The 16965-nt window shown below is 37.6% G+C and overlaps 1 protein-coding gene across 8 annotated transcripts in view; it reads right to left on the bottom strand.

Annotated features, from left to right (window-relative positions):
* The window catches only part of XPO4 (exportin 4), an 86106-nt gene that overhangs the window by 33792 nt on the left and 35349 nt on the right, over positions 1–16965 (bottom strand). For all 8 annotated transcript variants that reach the window (XR_012622105.1, XM_074816040.1, XM_074816046.1 and 5 more), the window contains 3 exons: positions 10791–10907; positions 9871–10024; positions 1366–1478 (listed from right to left, as the gene is read on the bottom strand). Coding sequence is in view for 7 of the 8 variants with exons in the window: in XM_074816040.1 (XP_074672141.1) it covers positions 1366–1478; positions 9871–10024; positions 10791–10907 (384 nt within the window). In the remaining variant the exon portion in view is untranslated. The remainder of the gene's footprint in view (positions 1–1365; positions 1479–9870; positions 10025–10790; positions 10908–16965) is intronic.

Here is a 16965-nt window from a genome sequence, read left to right as displayed (position 1 = left end):
ACTACAAGCCTCAACCATTGCAAATCAGGAATCTAAAACCAAAACTGACAGCATACTGCCCTGGCTAGCATTCATTCAAAAATAATCAAATACAGGCGAGTTTTGATTACTATTAAGTAAAATGCAAATGTATTAAACCAATTCTGCATGTTATTAAAACCATTATTTTTATAATGAATAAGCAATTGCAAAGCAACCAAAGAAACAGATATCTAGCTCTGACAACTTCATACTATTAAACCAGGAAGGGTTAACATGTAAGCCAAAAAGTTATTTGCATGTGGAGGTTCACAGCTGACAGTAGCAACTGTCTGGATAGTCTAGACAGCTGTTCAGATTGTGTATAGCTGCTAAGAGTTCTGCCAGCGATTTTTTCACCTTTTCAAAACTGCTGGAACAGATAAACTTGCAGTAAAAAAAAATTTTTTTAAAAATCTAATTTATCAAAAAACCCCATAAAGTAAGGTCATGGATCCAAACACATATCGGACAACTCTCAAACAGCACTGAAGAGTTACATTTACTTTGTCTAATAACAACTTTGTCCAAGTTTTGAGCACATTATTTCTCTCCTTTGCAAAAACGAAAATAGCCTGAGAATACAGAATTCTCATGTCCCAAGGGATGTACCGTAAGATAAAACAGCACAATAAACGAATTTATAAGCCAATGTATGTTGCTGCTGCAGTAACTCCTAGCTGAGCAACTACAAACTTCTTTCTACAACTGTTGAGAGAAAACAATACTGGTTTTATCCAGTTTTGATACAATGGGGTTTTTAAGTTACAGAAATAAAGTATTACATTCTCCTCTCCCAACTCTACCTCTTCCCCATCCCTCCTAGCTTAATCTATTTTAACTTGTTTGGATTTACTTTGTGCTGAGGAAAGAGATGCATAATTCTGTGTGCTGAAACTGGCTAGAAAACTGCAACTACATTACTTATTTTCAGCTGTTCCATTGAGCAAGTGCTTTATGATCAGCAAACACACACTGTTCATCTGATCTTTTTAGAAAGACGTTACACCTTATCTGAAAGATACACTCTACTACTGCTCATCGTGCTTGGTTTTCTTTGACAAGTACATGCCCAGAAGTATTAAATGTATAAAAGTTTAGATAACTACACAACATACAACTTCTTGTTTTGTTAATGTTCATTAATTCAAAGCAATTTATAGGCAAAATACATATTTGGTAACCTAGGAAAAAAACAATTCTTCTGTTTGCTTTGATAAGCAAGCTGAAGTTAACAGAATCAGTCCTACCTGATGCAAAAGGAAGAGTCCAACAATACAGTTTTAGAACAGGAAGGAGCTGCTTTCCCTGTGGTCTGGACTATGAAAGTTGAAGAAAGAAACTTACTGTAAAGAAAAGCTCCATAACTCTGCTGTCCAGGAGGGTCTCACGCCAGGATTCTGTTGGCTTTAGCATCACATTTTGTGAGGATTCAAACATAGCTATATAATGTCTGCCCAGTTATCTGGTGTCAAGGTCAACAATAACATTCCTACTTGGCTTTAAAAAAATCCTAGATACAACAGGATCCATTCAGAAAGAATGTAATGGAAACAAACTTTAAGCCTCTTCACATACACAGCATAATTCATGCATGAGGCCAAGGAATAAAAGGTATTAAGTATTGAAAAAAAGAATGCTCCAGGAATGTTAGATAACAGTTTGATCATAATTATGAGACATACCATAGTGATACGATCACTTTGATAACCAGGGTGTCTAATGTGACACAGCGAGAAGGGAAAAAAGCAACCGCAATTAACAGGTGTTAAAATTTATGCAAAATAGGAAATCATTTTCTAAAAAATTTTCCTGGCAGCTTTTTAAAAGGCCTTATGATAGCTAAAGATAGCTCATTGAAATCTATATCCTATTTTTCTAAATAGCCAAATATGCGTCACAGAATGCAGATATGTTAGCCCTGCATTAATCTACATTTTTTAATCACACTGTGAAGAACAAAAGCGTAAGGCGCCACAAGGCATCATCATATTAAACGCATGTTTGCAAGAGACGCGAGACGCGCATGAAAAATGCGCACACCATGAAGCCATAATTTTGCATTCGTTTCAGTTCCTACCATGTGTTTTGGCATAACATAATTTGCAGAATTTTGTAAATGCTACAGAAAGGTACAGAAAAAGCAGAGGCATGAGCAAAAATCATTTAAACAAGGTTACATTCTTTGTCAGTCTGATCACACAGAAGAGTGTTTTTCAAAGATTTTTGAAAGTGCTTCCTTCTGTGACACCCCCCAATCCAAGTAGTGGTAAAACTGCTTTAGCTCAGCAACTTACGTTTTCATTTGCCTTTTTTAAACCCTTCATTATCCTCTCTGATCCCCTTCGAACCCAACCATCAGAATAAGTAACAGCATGCTCAGCTGCACGTAATTTACTTACTGGTAATGAACTGCATTAACTTTTGTACTGTAAAGTCATCAGGTATTATAAAAAACATGTATCAAGGTATTTACAGGTCTAGAAGAAAATAAATTTCACAATGGTATCATTCAAGAAAGCAGACCCCTTAACTTTTGATGGATTTTGTTTAAGAGAACAACATATAAAACAAACAGCTAGCTTAATATGATGAATTGTGGCACAAAGCAGGATGCACAATTTTAGTTTATTTACGCTTGTCTTCTGAGTTATGCCAAAACCAGAATTTCCTAACAACAGTGTACAGAACCACATTCAAAAAAGGCGACTTTTTCCACAGCACAGACCTTGTGGTGGTATGTGTCCAGAACTGTTGTCAGCACATTATAACGCATAAGAACAATCAGGAATTTTTACATTAGTGCAAAACAAAACCAATTTCACCATTTTCAAAGTTATCAATGGATGTTGAACCATATCAAATCTGCATTATTTCAGATGGGGAAAAACTAAAAATCATAGAATTGTCTATTTTACTTCCATCTGAAATACAGATGTAATTCAAGCAATCAAAAATGCTTCAGTTCTCCCAGATTAAAAAGGCATGAAATTATCACATGCAAGCATCCTTTATCAGAAGTAATATTAAAAATTAAAACTAATTTTATCTGTCAAATTAAGCCATGCTTTTTTTTTTTTCATTTAGAATGCTTTAGAAAAAACACTATTTTAAAATGGTTTATTGACAACCGTCCTTTGCTGTAACTCTCCAATAAATGATTGGCTTGGAAATACATCAGTATCAGGAGATGATCATAGATACATTATCAATCTCTGAAAACCAATTTGCTCTTCACTAGGTTGAGTCTACAGAGGGGACCAGCTACATAACACTTTTCATGTGGAATGAAAGAAGGGCTAGTTTGCTGTCACTATTTTAACAAGCCTCAGTATTTAGCAGCCCTATCCTGTTATTTTTAGTACTGTTTCTCACGCTAACGGACTGATGACACATCTGACAATAGCAGATTTGTGGGTAAAATATCTGTTCACTGAACAATACAAATTACGCCTGCACCTATTATGGAGATCTTACACCCATTTTCCATCACATACTAGATGTATGCAAACATTAGAGTAAGTTGGCTGTGGAAGTGCCTGCTGCCATGAAATACCTCAACTTATTCTGTGCTATGGTTCAGCCTTATTAGCAGCAGTCCAGTTATGCCAAACCTGAAAAAAAGGGCAGTAAATTACCTAGCACATGGACGTACACAGGATAAATGCAGTTTTTATCAAAATTAATTTACTTCTCAATAGTTGAGAGGAAACAAAAAGTACAGAACTAGCACGGTATTTTTTTGTAAGCACTCAACTATAAAACATAGACACAGAAATCCAAGCTAGGAAACAGAAGCATGGCAATATTTCACCAAGTTCACAAGACTTAGGACACTGATTCCTATAGAGACTAGAAACTTCTGCTTGAATCAGAACAGATTATTCAATAACATGTACCAAGCTCTACTAAACAGTGTAAGAGTATAACTAGATGCCTTCGTGTATGATAAGGCTCATATGCTCACTAATTAGTGCCTAGAGAGGAAGAGGAGGAGACTAATGTGTGAGACAGATTTTATCTTTGCTTAAATTGATATATGTAGACATTAGCCCTATGCTTGGTTTTGTTTCATGAGCTAGAGAAATAAGAGTAATTTTTTTAAGTTATAAATTTGTAACTTTAAAATTGTAACTTGGAAAAAAAAAATTGAAGTTTTATATGCTTCTTGGAGGAACATATTAAAAAAGAAAGTAAAAGATAAACAAATGTGCAGTTTTCCTCCTACCCTTTGCCTCTATCCCAGGAAGGGACTGATGGGTGAAGATGAGTATCAAAGTATTTCATACCCTAAGGCAGTGAGTTCACTTCAGGACTTCCCTCAAGTTCCAGTATCTGAGAATGAATCCCATGGTCTTCCTCAGAGATGGAAGGCTTGCCCTCCCACAAAGCACTAAATTAGCAACTCAAAAAAAAATCCAAGCTGAGATTTCTTCTGCCAGAACTCCATTCACAGATTTGTCCACAGGAGTGAAGAACAACTCAGAAATGGAGGGAAAACTCCTGGAGTGCTAAGCACCGAGTATCTTTCTTAGAAGTTATTTTAATCACTTTACCCTTGTTGTTGGAACATTCCTGGAGAGCTTTGTGTCAGTCTTAGACTTGTATTTTACAAATAAAAAACTGCATTAGAAAGGTAACTGCTTGAAATCTGCCATCCAGTGTTATAATGCTAACATACTGATTTTATTTGGATTTTTAAGACCTCCTCTGGCTTGCTAGCTACTCAGCCAAGCACATGGGATGAGTCTATGAGCAACTGCCTAAAACTGATGCAGAGGCTTGCTGCCCCCTATGGAGAAATGCTTCACAGATCTTTCTGCAACTTAAAACTCCCAGCAAACATATCCAGCGTTCAGGAGAAGGAACGTATGCTTAAATATGTAATCATTAAACACAAGTATTCTTAACTGTCATGAAAATGAAACAACTACTTTGTGTTGGAGACACTGGACTCTGATTGCACCGACAGGCATAGGAAGTGTAGGAAGACCCAAGCTAATTTTAAAACTGGCCAATTCCGGAGCCACTAGCAGTGTAGCCATGCCAGTACCAAGTCTCATGCTGACCACCCAAGTCAATTCTGCAGCTCTTGCTAGGTTTTGCTGCTATGGTTATATACCTAATAGTATGCAAGCTAATCACTTCAAGCCTAACTTACACTTAAAGCACCTATGCAGATACAGCTCAAGAATCACTTTCCACTATATACTGGCTGCCATCTATGACAAATCACTGCAAAACTGGAAAATTAAAACCACTGGGGCAAGAGACCAGAAGAGGAAAAAATCTATATATTTTATCAGTTCTGCTTCATAAAAAGGGTCATTACTGGTCTCTTTTCCTCTTCTATTAATGCTTTTAAGATGTTCTTACATTGCAAACTGATTTCAGAATTAATTCAGGAAAACCCAAATGATGAAACACTAATTGTTGAAAAGTTCAACATAAATACAAACATGCTTAGTGCAATCATGAACAAATTCCAGGGATCTGCCAATCTTCTTGGTTTTGCTCAATTTTGTCTTAAAAAGTTGCTAAAAAGGATTGTCAAGAAAACACATAAGTACCCTAGAAATAATTTCCAAACATCAGGGATTTCAAAGTCAGGTCAGTTTTCACCTAAGAGTGGTAAGTCTGATAAAGTAAAATGCAGCTCTCTTTTGCACTTTCTTAAATTTCTTAATTTTAGTTACAATGAATTTTTCTTTATATCCCAAACAATAGCCAGGGTAGTACACCAACCCTTCATCTTTCAGATAAGGACAGACTGCTGTAGTAAATTCAGGATAATCCCAGGCTGCTAACAAACACAAGGCCTAAGGAAAGCAGCGCTGCTGCTGAAGAAAATCTGTGTTGTCACTCCTCAGTACAGGTTAAATCATTTTTGTAGCTGTGCAACAAATCAAACTGGGGACCTCAACCTGCTAAAAAAAGTTTTCAGCCAGGTGGTTTCCTGCTCAGTATCATGCTCATCAGAGGTGCCAGGGCAGGATGTTTCTTCAACAGCAATGTCAACCTGAATCATTCCCCAAAACAAACCTCAAGTTTTCTGGAGCATTCTCTGTGTTTTTCATGCACTTTCATTATTCATACAGATGCTACAAATCTGGGTTGGACAGAGTTCAAATCCTGAAAGCCTGCAGAACTATATGGTTCACAGGATCTCCCAGAAAGGTGTCTCATTCTGGCTTGAGGTTTAAAAGACATTTTCAAAACAGAAATTAAGAGCTTAGTTCCTTTAACTGTGTGGCCGAGGAAACACACAGTTAAAAAAAAGTAGTGTACAGATCAGACAAAAGCTTCAGTCAGTTCATGCAATTGCCATCACACCATTTTCAATGGAACAGCAATGATGCACATTAGTGGAGTGCATCCCATTAGGTTTACGTAACCTCTATTTTAAATTCAATCCCCTATTCTACATTCACTTGAAAATTTGCCAGCTTGCCTCCAAGCAAGTACAGGCACCAAATCCAAAACAAGGACTAAAGCTCAAGTTCCTCTTTATTCACGTACTATAATCTATATGTTAATGAATAAGGGGTAAGTACTTCTATGACAGCTCCTAATGACAGATCCTAGACACCTTTTTGTAGATGGGAGACAGCTGGACAAAAATCTTATCTGTTTAAGAACTTTTACATTTGAGGACATTCATCTGAAGTCCATTAGAATGTGGCTGCTAAGAACAGATAAATCCCGAAGTCAAGAAAAAATTAGAAACAGAAACATCTCTGGAAATAAAATAATAAAAATTGCAATTACATCCTGACTCCACAGGACATATGTCCATGGCAAGGTGCATTAAAGCCCAGCAACACTCAGCACCTGAACTGGAGACTTTTGACAGTGACAACGTACTAGGAGCAAGAACCTTGAAGGCAATATCGTAAAGGAGAGGGTTGCACCTCTTGGTACTGATCACGTGCACTTCCTTGATCAGTCAAAGCATTCATTTAAGAAAAGATGCAGCTAAAGCTAGTTACATCTGAGTAAACAATATTTAACAGTGCTGTAATAGCACTGAAAAAAGAAACTTTACAGAGGCCAACATGCCACAACAGGCTACCATACGTTCTTAGTGCAAAATAGGAACCCTATGTTACTGTCATTTCCAACAGTACTGCCAAAAACCTCTGAAGCGTCCGCAAACACCAGGTGAACTAATACCTTGAGGTAGGAGATGAAAATAACAATAGACGACTGCCTAGGTGTTAGAAAATGAAATGGAAGAAACTGCACGTGACTGGAAGGAGGTCTCCTAGGTCATCATGCCCTGCCCTTCCTATTGCAGGCACTACATCCCAAGACGCTTGAAAAATACAGAGTTCCAACTTGCAAGTAAGTAGGTCCCAGCCTCTTTTCTTTTGTTGTTCCAATGAGGCGGCTATTCCAGAATGCATCTTTCATGCTAGCAATAGACAATGCAGACTTACTACAACTCTTCTGTTATGATTGGCAGCACTGTCCAAGACTGCATTTAACACAACACACTAAGTTATCCTGTAACAGCACAAGAACTCTTGAGAAGTGATATTTTTTTGATGCAACTCTCACATCTTGGTGATTTAAGTAACATGCCTCTTGGTGACGATCACTGTAGAGTTAAGGCATATTTATGCTACTTTCTTTGGAGATACAAGATTCTTGCTAAAAGATTATATACAAATGCTGCAGATTACTGTTATGCTGCAGGGAATACTGAGAATCAATACTATCTTGCCAGGGGAAATACCAACTAAAGGAAAAAAGACATATCTGTGGATACAATGGATCATTTTACTCCATGCTTTGAGTATTAAATTTATGCCCATTACTTCGGCATATGTACTGTCAAGATTTGGAAAGAGGATACCAAAAGGATACCAACTGATCAATCAACACAGCAATTCTTACATTCTTACGTAATGTACTATCTATTTAGAAACTGCAGCCAAGTTAAAGTTTCACTGCCCATGAGCTAAGAATCAACAGTTACTTTTAAACCAGTCTTCTTAAGGAAGAGAGATTTATGCCACAATGCAATCAACCTGGTGCTGTAAACCCCAACAGTTATTGAATCTTCGTCAGCTAAGACCCACATTTCTCAAGGATGACTAAAGCTTTTCAACTTCTGTGAAAACAGGTTGCTACACAGAAGAGGGAGACCCAAGCTGGTGCTGTAATTCTTACAGCAAAATGAGATGTCCAACGGTAGAAAATAAAAATATGGTATCAAGTGGAGCAGAAGTTATGAAAAGATTTGAAATAGAGCCATGTGAAGGGAACTTGTGGTGTTTCAGACTAAAGGTCCAACCAATATCCAGAAGTGGCCAGAATTTGTTTAACAGCTGTAGGATCTAAAGTAGGCCAAGTAGCAGAAAACACTGTTAACCTTAATCAGCAGTATGGCTTGCTTAGCTATTTCAATTAACACTTATTTACTAGCACCTATAGACTAAATCACTTCATACTATATCATGGTATAAATGAAAGCTGGAACTCCCAAGGCTTCACGTCTTGCTTGCATATATCTAGTTCCACCACTGCAAACCTTAATCTAGGATAAAGTGCTCTTTAAGAACTAGAGCCTTCACTTTCAAACTGTAACAAGATCAGTATTTAGGACTACATCTGAGGTTTGCACACAGCAAGACTAAAATTCAGAGGGAACCATCACTACACAACACAAGAGCATTTTTCTTTTCTATTTAAGATTACAGCTTAGAGGAAAAAAAAAGTGTTCACATATCTGAATTCTTACAAATCCCAAATCCTCTTCCAAAAACTTTTGTAAGATGCAATAATTTGGTTCTAGACTCAGTCTTGTAGACACATGCACTAAATTCCTCTCTGGAACCCAGTCAAATCACTCCAGTGATTAATAGGAGTGGGATATTTACTTTTAATCCATGGCACTTTCCATACAGACAATATAATTGGTATTCTGCTTTACAGATCTGAACCAAGGAATATCCAGTTTCAAATAAATTTCACTTTTGCTGCCTGCTGCATAATGAACGGAGTCAAAGACAACAGAAACACACAGATACTGCCTTCTGACCATCAAACCAGGAAAGCAAATAAAATCCTTTACAGAGGATTTGAAGGCAATGTCAAGATTCCTACAGTTTATGTAACTTAGTGGCAATTTCAAAAGGTTTTAAAAAAAAAAAAAATTATAAACCAGCTCTTGGAAAGTTTGCTGAGCATCCTGAAGATGGTCTAGCTATTAAAAGAGGCATTGTAATGTTTTAGTGCAAGTGCTGTCTTAACTATCTGTTAAATAGAGAATGTGATTATTTCTACAATATTCTTCTAGTCCATTTTTGGGCTGAGAATTTCTGTATCTTTCTTCTCTCCCTCACTAAGACTCTTTCTAAAGATTCCCATTTTCTCCTCTACATTCAATTTCTTTCTCTGGACTTTCATAATCAGCACACATCACAAAGATCATTTACCTGCCCCCTCCTCTTCTCTGAGGGAGAAAAGTAGGACAGATCAGATCTCCGCATAAAAATTAAACAGAGTTTAGACCTCTTCACTATTTGGTTCTGCACTAAAGCAACATATTACACTTCCCCTGTCCCCACCAGATAGACCACCACTCATAACTGGGAGCTGCTCTGCTGAACTAGTTTTGCCTTTTATATAACATACTTTAAAAATCTAATGAAGAGCAACAGCAGCTTCTGCATGTAAGCATCTGTTAGCAAGCACAGGGGTGATCAAGAACACTAATGGAAGAAAACATAAATCAAGGACTAAATATAAGGCTTATAAGTTTCACATTTTTCTCTCCTCACACTTATCACCCAGTAGAAGTGACCAAAGTCAGTTGAAATAAAGGGCCTGACATTAAAAGGATATAATTTGGAGGAAGGAAGTTCCAGCTTAAGACCTGATTGGCTAGTGCAAGATAACGCTGAAACACTGAAGACATCTGAGCATTGAGGTTTTCACGTCTGCTGAATTCCTGAAGTACCTCTACTGTGAGCATGAAGATCTGCCGCAGATCGTCCTCCTGTAGTCAGGACGAACACAATATTATTAACAGAGTCTCTCAGTCATTAAAATGTTGATTAAAAAGAAATACTTTTCTAAAAAGAAAATAATTTACTGTTTTCACCTTATTTTTCATTAAATTGTCTGTCAGGCACCCCCCACTCTTCTGCCAAAGTTAACAGGTTGTGATTGTAAAGAATAAGAAAAAAAAAAATCTTCTCATAAATGCTAGTCATTAAAAGAAAAACTTAAAATGTTTTTAGCAACTGGTGGAGCAGAGGGTTGGTCTTTGGCATGAAAAAAAGTTGGTTGTTCCACAACAGTCAGTTTAAAGCAATGCCTTCACAAAAACATTTCTGCCTGGCCAAACAATACATCTGAGACAACCAGACTACACCATCTGCAATAATATTTTTAAATACATAGCTCTCCTTGGCTTTAAACCAAAGCTATATTTAAGACTATCATTGTTCCACGGAGTATTCGTTTTGTTTGCAATTGGTAGCCAAGGAATTAAAGAGTCCAACCACATAAAGATCTGTAGCGCTACATTCGTAAAATGGGCAAAAAGGGATTGCACCTTTTTGATACAAGTTTTTAAAAAAATACATTATCAACCTTCCTGAAGTAGCCAGAATCTGCATTAACAATACAATATTTGTCCTGTTAAACACTGTTAGGCACACATTGTACCTGAATGCACCTGGCACAAGAAAGTACTTCTGCTTCTCAATGTTTAAATTTTAGAAAGACAGATAGCACATATTGATATAGAACTAGTTTACCTGAAATATACGTTTACAGTTACCATGGAACTCCATGCTTAGTCCAATGTTGCTGGTCTTACTTGAACTTGAGAACTCGCTCAACAACGCCGTTAAAATGGAACAGGCCAAAGTTTGCTATAAAAAAAATAAGGGGGAATAATATAACTAAAAGATGTTCAGTAACGTAATACCACCTACATTGTCCTGAAATTTTTTTATTAGCATTTTTCTATGACTATTACTTCAGTTTCTTCTAACACAAAACTAGAACAAGTCAAACTTTCAGGCGGATAGATCCTTGGGTGAACCATCTCTAGAATCATCAAGGCTCCATCCTTACAAACGAAATTGAAGTATCTGAACAATGTAAAAGCTAGCACCTGTGCTATCATCACTACAAAATGGAAACAAACTTTCTGCAATCCATTTCCCAATCTTGCTGTTTACTTTCTCTCCCTGTGTACAGGCCTTTACAGGTATTAGTTTCAGGGAAGATTCAGTTTCTACTTATTTCTATTGATCCAATAGATAAGGTCACTGAAGTTTGTTTTGGCCCTTCTCTGCATTTGCTACACTTACCGTGTTGGTATTTGATCATGATTAACTTTATACCACTGAAAGTGATAAAAGCCAGTCAAAAACAACACCTGCAATACACCATCTACTACATCTCCCCTCCCCCAAACACACCCCCACCACCCCCCCCAAAAAAGTAGAGGAATACACAGAAAGCTCTGATGCTTGAAAGCTTTTGGATACTTCCCTCCAAAGCACAACATTCACAAGCCTCAGAAATAATCTTTAAAACTACTCTATTAGAACGATGTCTCTGAAGTGATACAAGAATTGGTGAGAAAAAGGCACGTTAATTTTAGAGACAGATCCATGAAGACTGAAGGTTTAAGTATCTTTTCCATTCTGAAAATTTAAGGTAAATCAAACGCTTATCCTAAAACACAACTTAAAAGCCAACTTTCCTTTATGAAACACAATGCTCCAGCCTTTGATGCCAATTTTTAAATAAAAAAACCCTTTTTTTCCTGATGCCAAAGTCCAGTAACCATCATCACCAGTTTAAATATAATTTTAACTGATCATTACACACAAAGGGGAGTAAATATTGTACAGTGGAGATGCAAGCAGTACTTCAGAAGTGTGCCATATACTACTGTAACAAGCACAATAGAAACTGTATACTGATGAAAACACTTTTTGTTAAAGAGATGTTCTTAACAAAAAACTTCAAAATTACTGGCTATCCCCCCAGACTGTTTGGAGCCAAGGTGCCAGGGATGGACAGAGGGATAGGAATTGTTAAAGGGTCATGCATGCCAGCAAGTGTCCAGGGGTTAAACAGAAATATGCACACTACCTCTGAACACCCGAAAGATTAAAGTGGAGATGATACTATTTATGCAAGCTCATACAACAGCTGAGACCAGTGCCATCCACCCACCAACTGCAACATCTTTGTTCAGAAATGCCTCTGAAGTCAGTACCTTGACCCCCCAGACAACCAGTTATCTTAGCCAGTATACACTAAATTAACATTCTTACTTGCTAAATAAGTCCCAGACAGATTGAACATAGTAGCTTTGTGATAAGATACGGATTTTCTCTTCTAGTATAATACAGCTGTACAGTGGACCAGCATATTGTTGATCAGTTGCTAAATCCAGGCTTTCCCATTTTAAAGAAATAACTATTTATTTCAAGTGGACTATTTCTCTTCTACTGTCACCACTGTCAAACATCATGTATGATAAAAGCAACATTTAGCCAGTGAAACACAGCATCACACTTTAAACTACTCCAGCAAAAGTGCAATTTTGTCAGTTCTATACTAGACTTAGAAATATTTCTGATTAGCTCAAAATTTCAGTATTTCCAAATTTCTAAGTTTTACACAATAAATTTTTTATTTAGAGGAAACCCAGATTTGATCCAATATAAAAAAATTAGTACAGGCTAACACTGAGTTTTAAATCCAACATTAAGAGTTCCATATGAAAAGAATTAATCTGGGTGAAAAAAAAACCAAACTAAAAAAACTCCCAAAGTTTGGCTCTAGAACAATGCTTGAGATAAGAATACATGTTTTTAAAGGAATAATGCAAAGTTGCCAGAGAACACTGTCTAACTTCATTATGTGCCAGGAGATGCAGAAGTCTCACAAGGCTCTCTAATACTTTAAAATGCAGGCTTTTATTTGATGCTTGAATTACTGACACACTGATACTTTTCAGCTCAGTGAAGCCATGATGTAAGAACATCATTAGTTGCAATTACAAATCTGTACAGGTTGATACGCTACAGCACACCATACCATGTGGTATTGATGACTACAATGGTACAACAGCCTGGCTAAAGCTGAGCTGCTTCTGCTTTATCACGCAAAGATCTCCACATCAAGTCACCATCCAGACCACCCCAGGACAAGCGGGGCAGTGATGCAGACCACCCATCACTTGCAGCTGGTTGCCAATTATTGGAAAATAATTGGAAAAAAAAAGTTCAAATGACAGGTAAGGAGAAATAGAAAAAAAAAAGTTTGTTCCCACTGTGATTATAGTTAGTATTAGCTGAAACAACAGATATTTTCTCCAGTTTGTTTATATGGTATATAATAATTTATCCTTTCTGTTTGGATAGTAACGTGCTATTGCATGATAAAAGTTTGTTCCAGATTTTTTTGTGTGCTCTTCTCCTGATTTCATGGAGAAATTTAAAAGGAAGTTTAAATTTTATAATTGATGGTAAAGAAATCTCTTCAAAGATGTCAAGAGCAATGGTTGCAGCTAGGCTGACTGAATCTGCTAAGAGCCTGATAGAGCAGCTTGAGCAGTGACCTGCCTCCCTGACTTCAACAAAAGCTATTTCAGGTAGTTCTGATATAAGCACCTGCTTTCAGCATTAAAGGAGAAGCATGGTATTACTAGAGATTCACCCACTTTATTCCCTCCAGCAGCCTAGCTCACAGTGAACACCAGGGCACACAGCATCCTGCCGCTCTCCTCCCTCCCACTGAATTCCCAGCATCCCACCAACACCTTCACCTTGGTATTTCAATAGATGGGGTGCACATCCTGCCCCATTCCCTCACCATCCCAAGGGCAACATGTGCATTATGGGCACATCCATGCCCTCTTGTCACTACCTGCATCTGCGCTTACCCCTTGCACCCATGAGGAATTGGAAGCACTCCCATATATCCAGGTCACTAGAGCAGAAGAAGACCAAAGATAAGATATTGGCCAGTAATTTAAAATTTGCTGCAACAACAGGCTGAGATTGCTTGAGATTGGTTTCTTAGAAGGTAGGTGCCAACCCCCAGGAGTTTAGCTGACAGACAAGAGCAGAGGAACATATCAAGACCTGTAACCTGTCCTTGCAATATCAAGCATTTGCATAAAGCTGCATACAAAACCACAACTGCTTCCCTAACCTGCCATAAGGCTATAGGAATTTATATAGATTGTTGTGTATAGCAGTAAGATTATAATTTTCATATGAATATTAACAAACTAATTAGCTTAAAAGAACATGTGCCCTGCCATCTATTGAACTCTTCTGAATACACAGTAACACCTCAGAAAGTCTGGAATAAAGCTTAAGTAAACTTTCCTAAAAGTAAAATTTTGCTTTATAAAAAGTAACTTTACTGAAGGTTAACTATTAATATTTTGAAATACATTTTTTAAATTTACATGTATGTTTGGTATGAAGACACTAAGTACCTCAACAAAAATGCAGGCTACTAGACAAAAGATTTCAAAAATCTGAACAACATAATTTCAGATAAACCAATACAGTTATGCTTTGTGAAATAAAATTACTTCCTCTTCAACATAATAAAATTGACTGCACTTAATACATGTAAAGTTCTAGGGCAGAGAGGTTTTTTTGTTGTGGGTTTTTTTTTTTTTTTAAGGTTTTTGCCATGCCACAGAAGGTATTAACAATCCAATTTAGTAATACCATAAGTAGAAAATGCACGTGACTCTGGGCATCATATTAAAAGTCAGATCTGAATGTCTATTGCACAGTAATGCCATTAAGTTCATACCAGTAAGAGTACACCTCTGAACCTAGTTTGACTCGCTCGCTAGCAATTTCACTAGTTCTGCCACAAGTACATACCCAAACAATAACCCCATCTAACAAAATAAAATACTTCTCTTGTTCAGAGCGGACTGCCTCTGAGAATAGCTTGGCACTCACCCCAGTTAGCTTTATTACCAGGAATAAACTTTATGAAAGATCGCTATACATAAAATAGACTCTCAGCTGCTCAAACAGAAGATCAATGGGACTTGTGATAAGAGATTAACTTGGCAATCAGACACCCAGTAGTAACATCGTTTTAGTGGTTTTCTTTTTAAATTACTCTAATAAAACACAGACTACAGAAAGACCATGCACCATTTTAACAGTAAACAACATTTATGTATCATTCATGAAACTCAGATGTAGGAGGTAAATGCAACTTATTCCTCCAAATGGAATGTCCCCTATAACAAAAGTTAAAGCCATAATGTTTGAAGGGATTTCACACTTGTGCCTGGACTGCCCATGGAATAAGTGAACTGCTTCATTTGAGGGTAGTTAGGTTACAAAGCATCTGAAAGGAAGAAGAGTTCAAATACAGCTTAGGAAAAAAAGGACATGTGGTACACCAGCTCTGAGGCAGAAAAGCCAACAGAAAAAGCAGAATGAACAACACCACCACCGTTTCCTTTGTTCTGAAATTCAGAGCAGAGATACAGTTAGGTTGTCAGAGGTTTGATTAAATCATTCATTCTACTACAAAACCTAAACTATCAAGCAACATCCCTCCCACCCCCTGCAAGTGTCATTTATACCTACAGAAAAAATGAGCAAGTATATTTAAAACAATAAAGGTCTCACCTGAACAGAGCAAATCATAACATCTACTCTGTTATATTAGATCACAGCCAGCCTGAATATGCATTTAGAGGACACTGTCTCTATCTGTATAATGTAAACTCTTGTTACTGAAACCAAAGGGAAGCCACAAGAAGCATTTAATAATATCCCTAAACCAGCTAAATTTAACTTGCACAGGAGATTTACTCTTTGATTCTTCCTGCTATCAGAGGTAGCATTTGCTGTGCTGCTTCTAGATGATAAAATTCTGTACTGAGAAAGTGTCAAATGCAATTTTACCAAATAAATTGTTTAAAGCCAGGCTTCCCTGATAAAGGCAGTAATATATTTCTTCCCGAACTTCCTTGAATCAGCAGAACTGCATTTGCTAATTTTTTTCAGAGTATCTAAATCCCCAGAATGTAAACTGCAACTCCAAATGGAAAGGTTAACAGGATGGCCACAGGACCAAAAGAAATACCATTATGTACACAGAGTAACTGGGGCCACTCCAGCTTTTCAATTTGTGAGTACTGCAGTGGGCAGGGGGCAGGAAACCCAGGAGCTGAAGTAGTAGTTCCCAACCAAAGAAAACCAGAATATATGCTGAAGAAATAAGTAAGCACCAGGAAGAACCCACTGGATTTTATCTGTTTATTCCTTCCCAGATGAGCCAACTGGTGGAAAAAAGCTGTAGAGCAGGGACAGGATGATAGGAATAGGACCCACAGCTGCAGTTTTGTGCTGTCAGCAGTAAGGGACTGCCTGGGCAGCGCACCCCTTTCTTCCCATTCCCCCTCTGCCACCGTGCAAAGACAAACAAGCAGCACCAGGTTAACACACCACACCTACAGCGGCACAACAGGTGAGACCCTGCTTCCCTTCTTTAGGGGGAACCAGACAAACCAAGCAAGGGAAAACCCTAGGGTTGAGCTGAGAAAGAGAAAACCAATTCCTCTGCGAATCACTGGGGGCCACAGGAAGATGATCTTGTGGCATGTGAAGCATGCAGGCTTTGGCCAAAGAGAGACGGGAAGTAGCAGCCTCTACTAATAATGGAAGAGGTCCAGGCAGAGTTTGCTGGAGCTTAGGGTGCAAAACATGCTTTTCTTTGTTCCTCTGGGGACAGACGAAGTTGTGAAGCAGAAATCAGGAGGAGAAAAAAAATAAAATTAATCTCATTAAAAAAAAGTGAAGGTCTGAAAACCATTTATCTAGAGGCAACATATCCTTCTCCAGGTTCTTGTCTGAAAGGCACCAGTTGAATCTTCACTCCCACAGTAGTTGCATGAACAAATCCAAGACT

Source organism: Strix aluco, chromosome 2 (genome assembly GCF_031877795.1).
Source record: "Strix aluco isolate bStrAlu1 chromosome 2, bStrAlu1.hap1, whole genome shotgun sequence".
Lineage (NCBI taxonomy): Eukaryota > Metazoa > Chordata > Aves > Strigiformes > Strigidae > Strix > Strix aluco.
The sequence above is the reverse complement of the archived record's forward strand: the minus strand, read 5'-3'. Positions and strand labels throughout refer to the sequence as shown.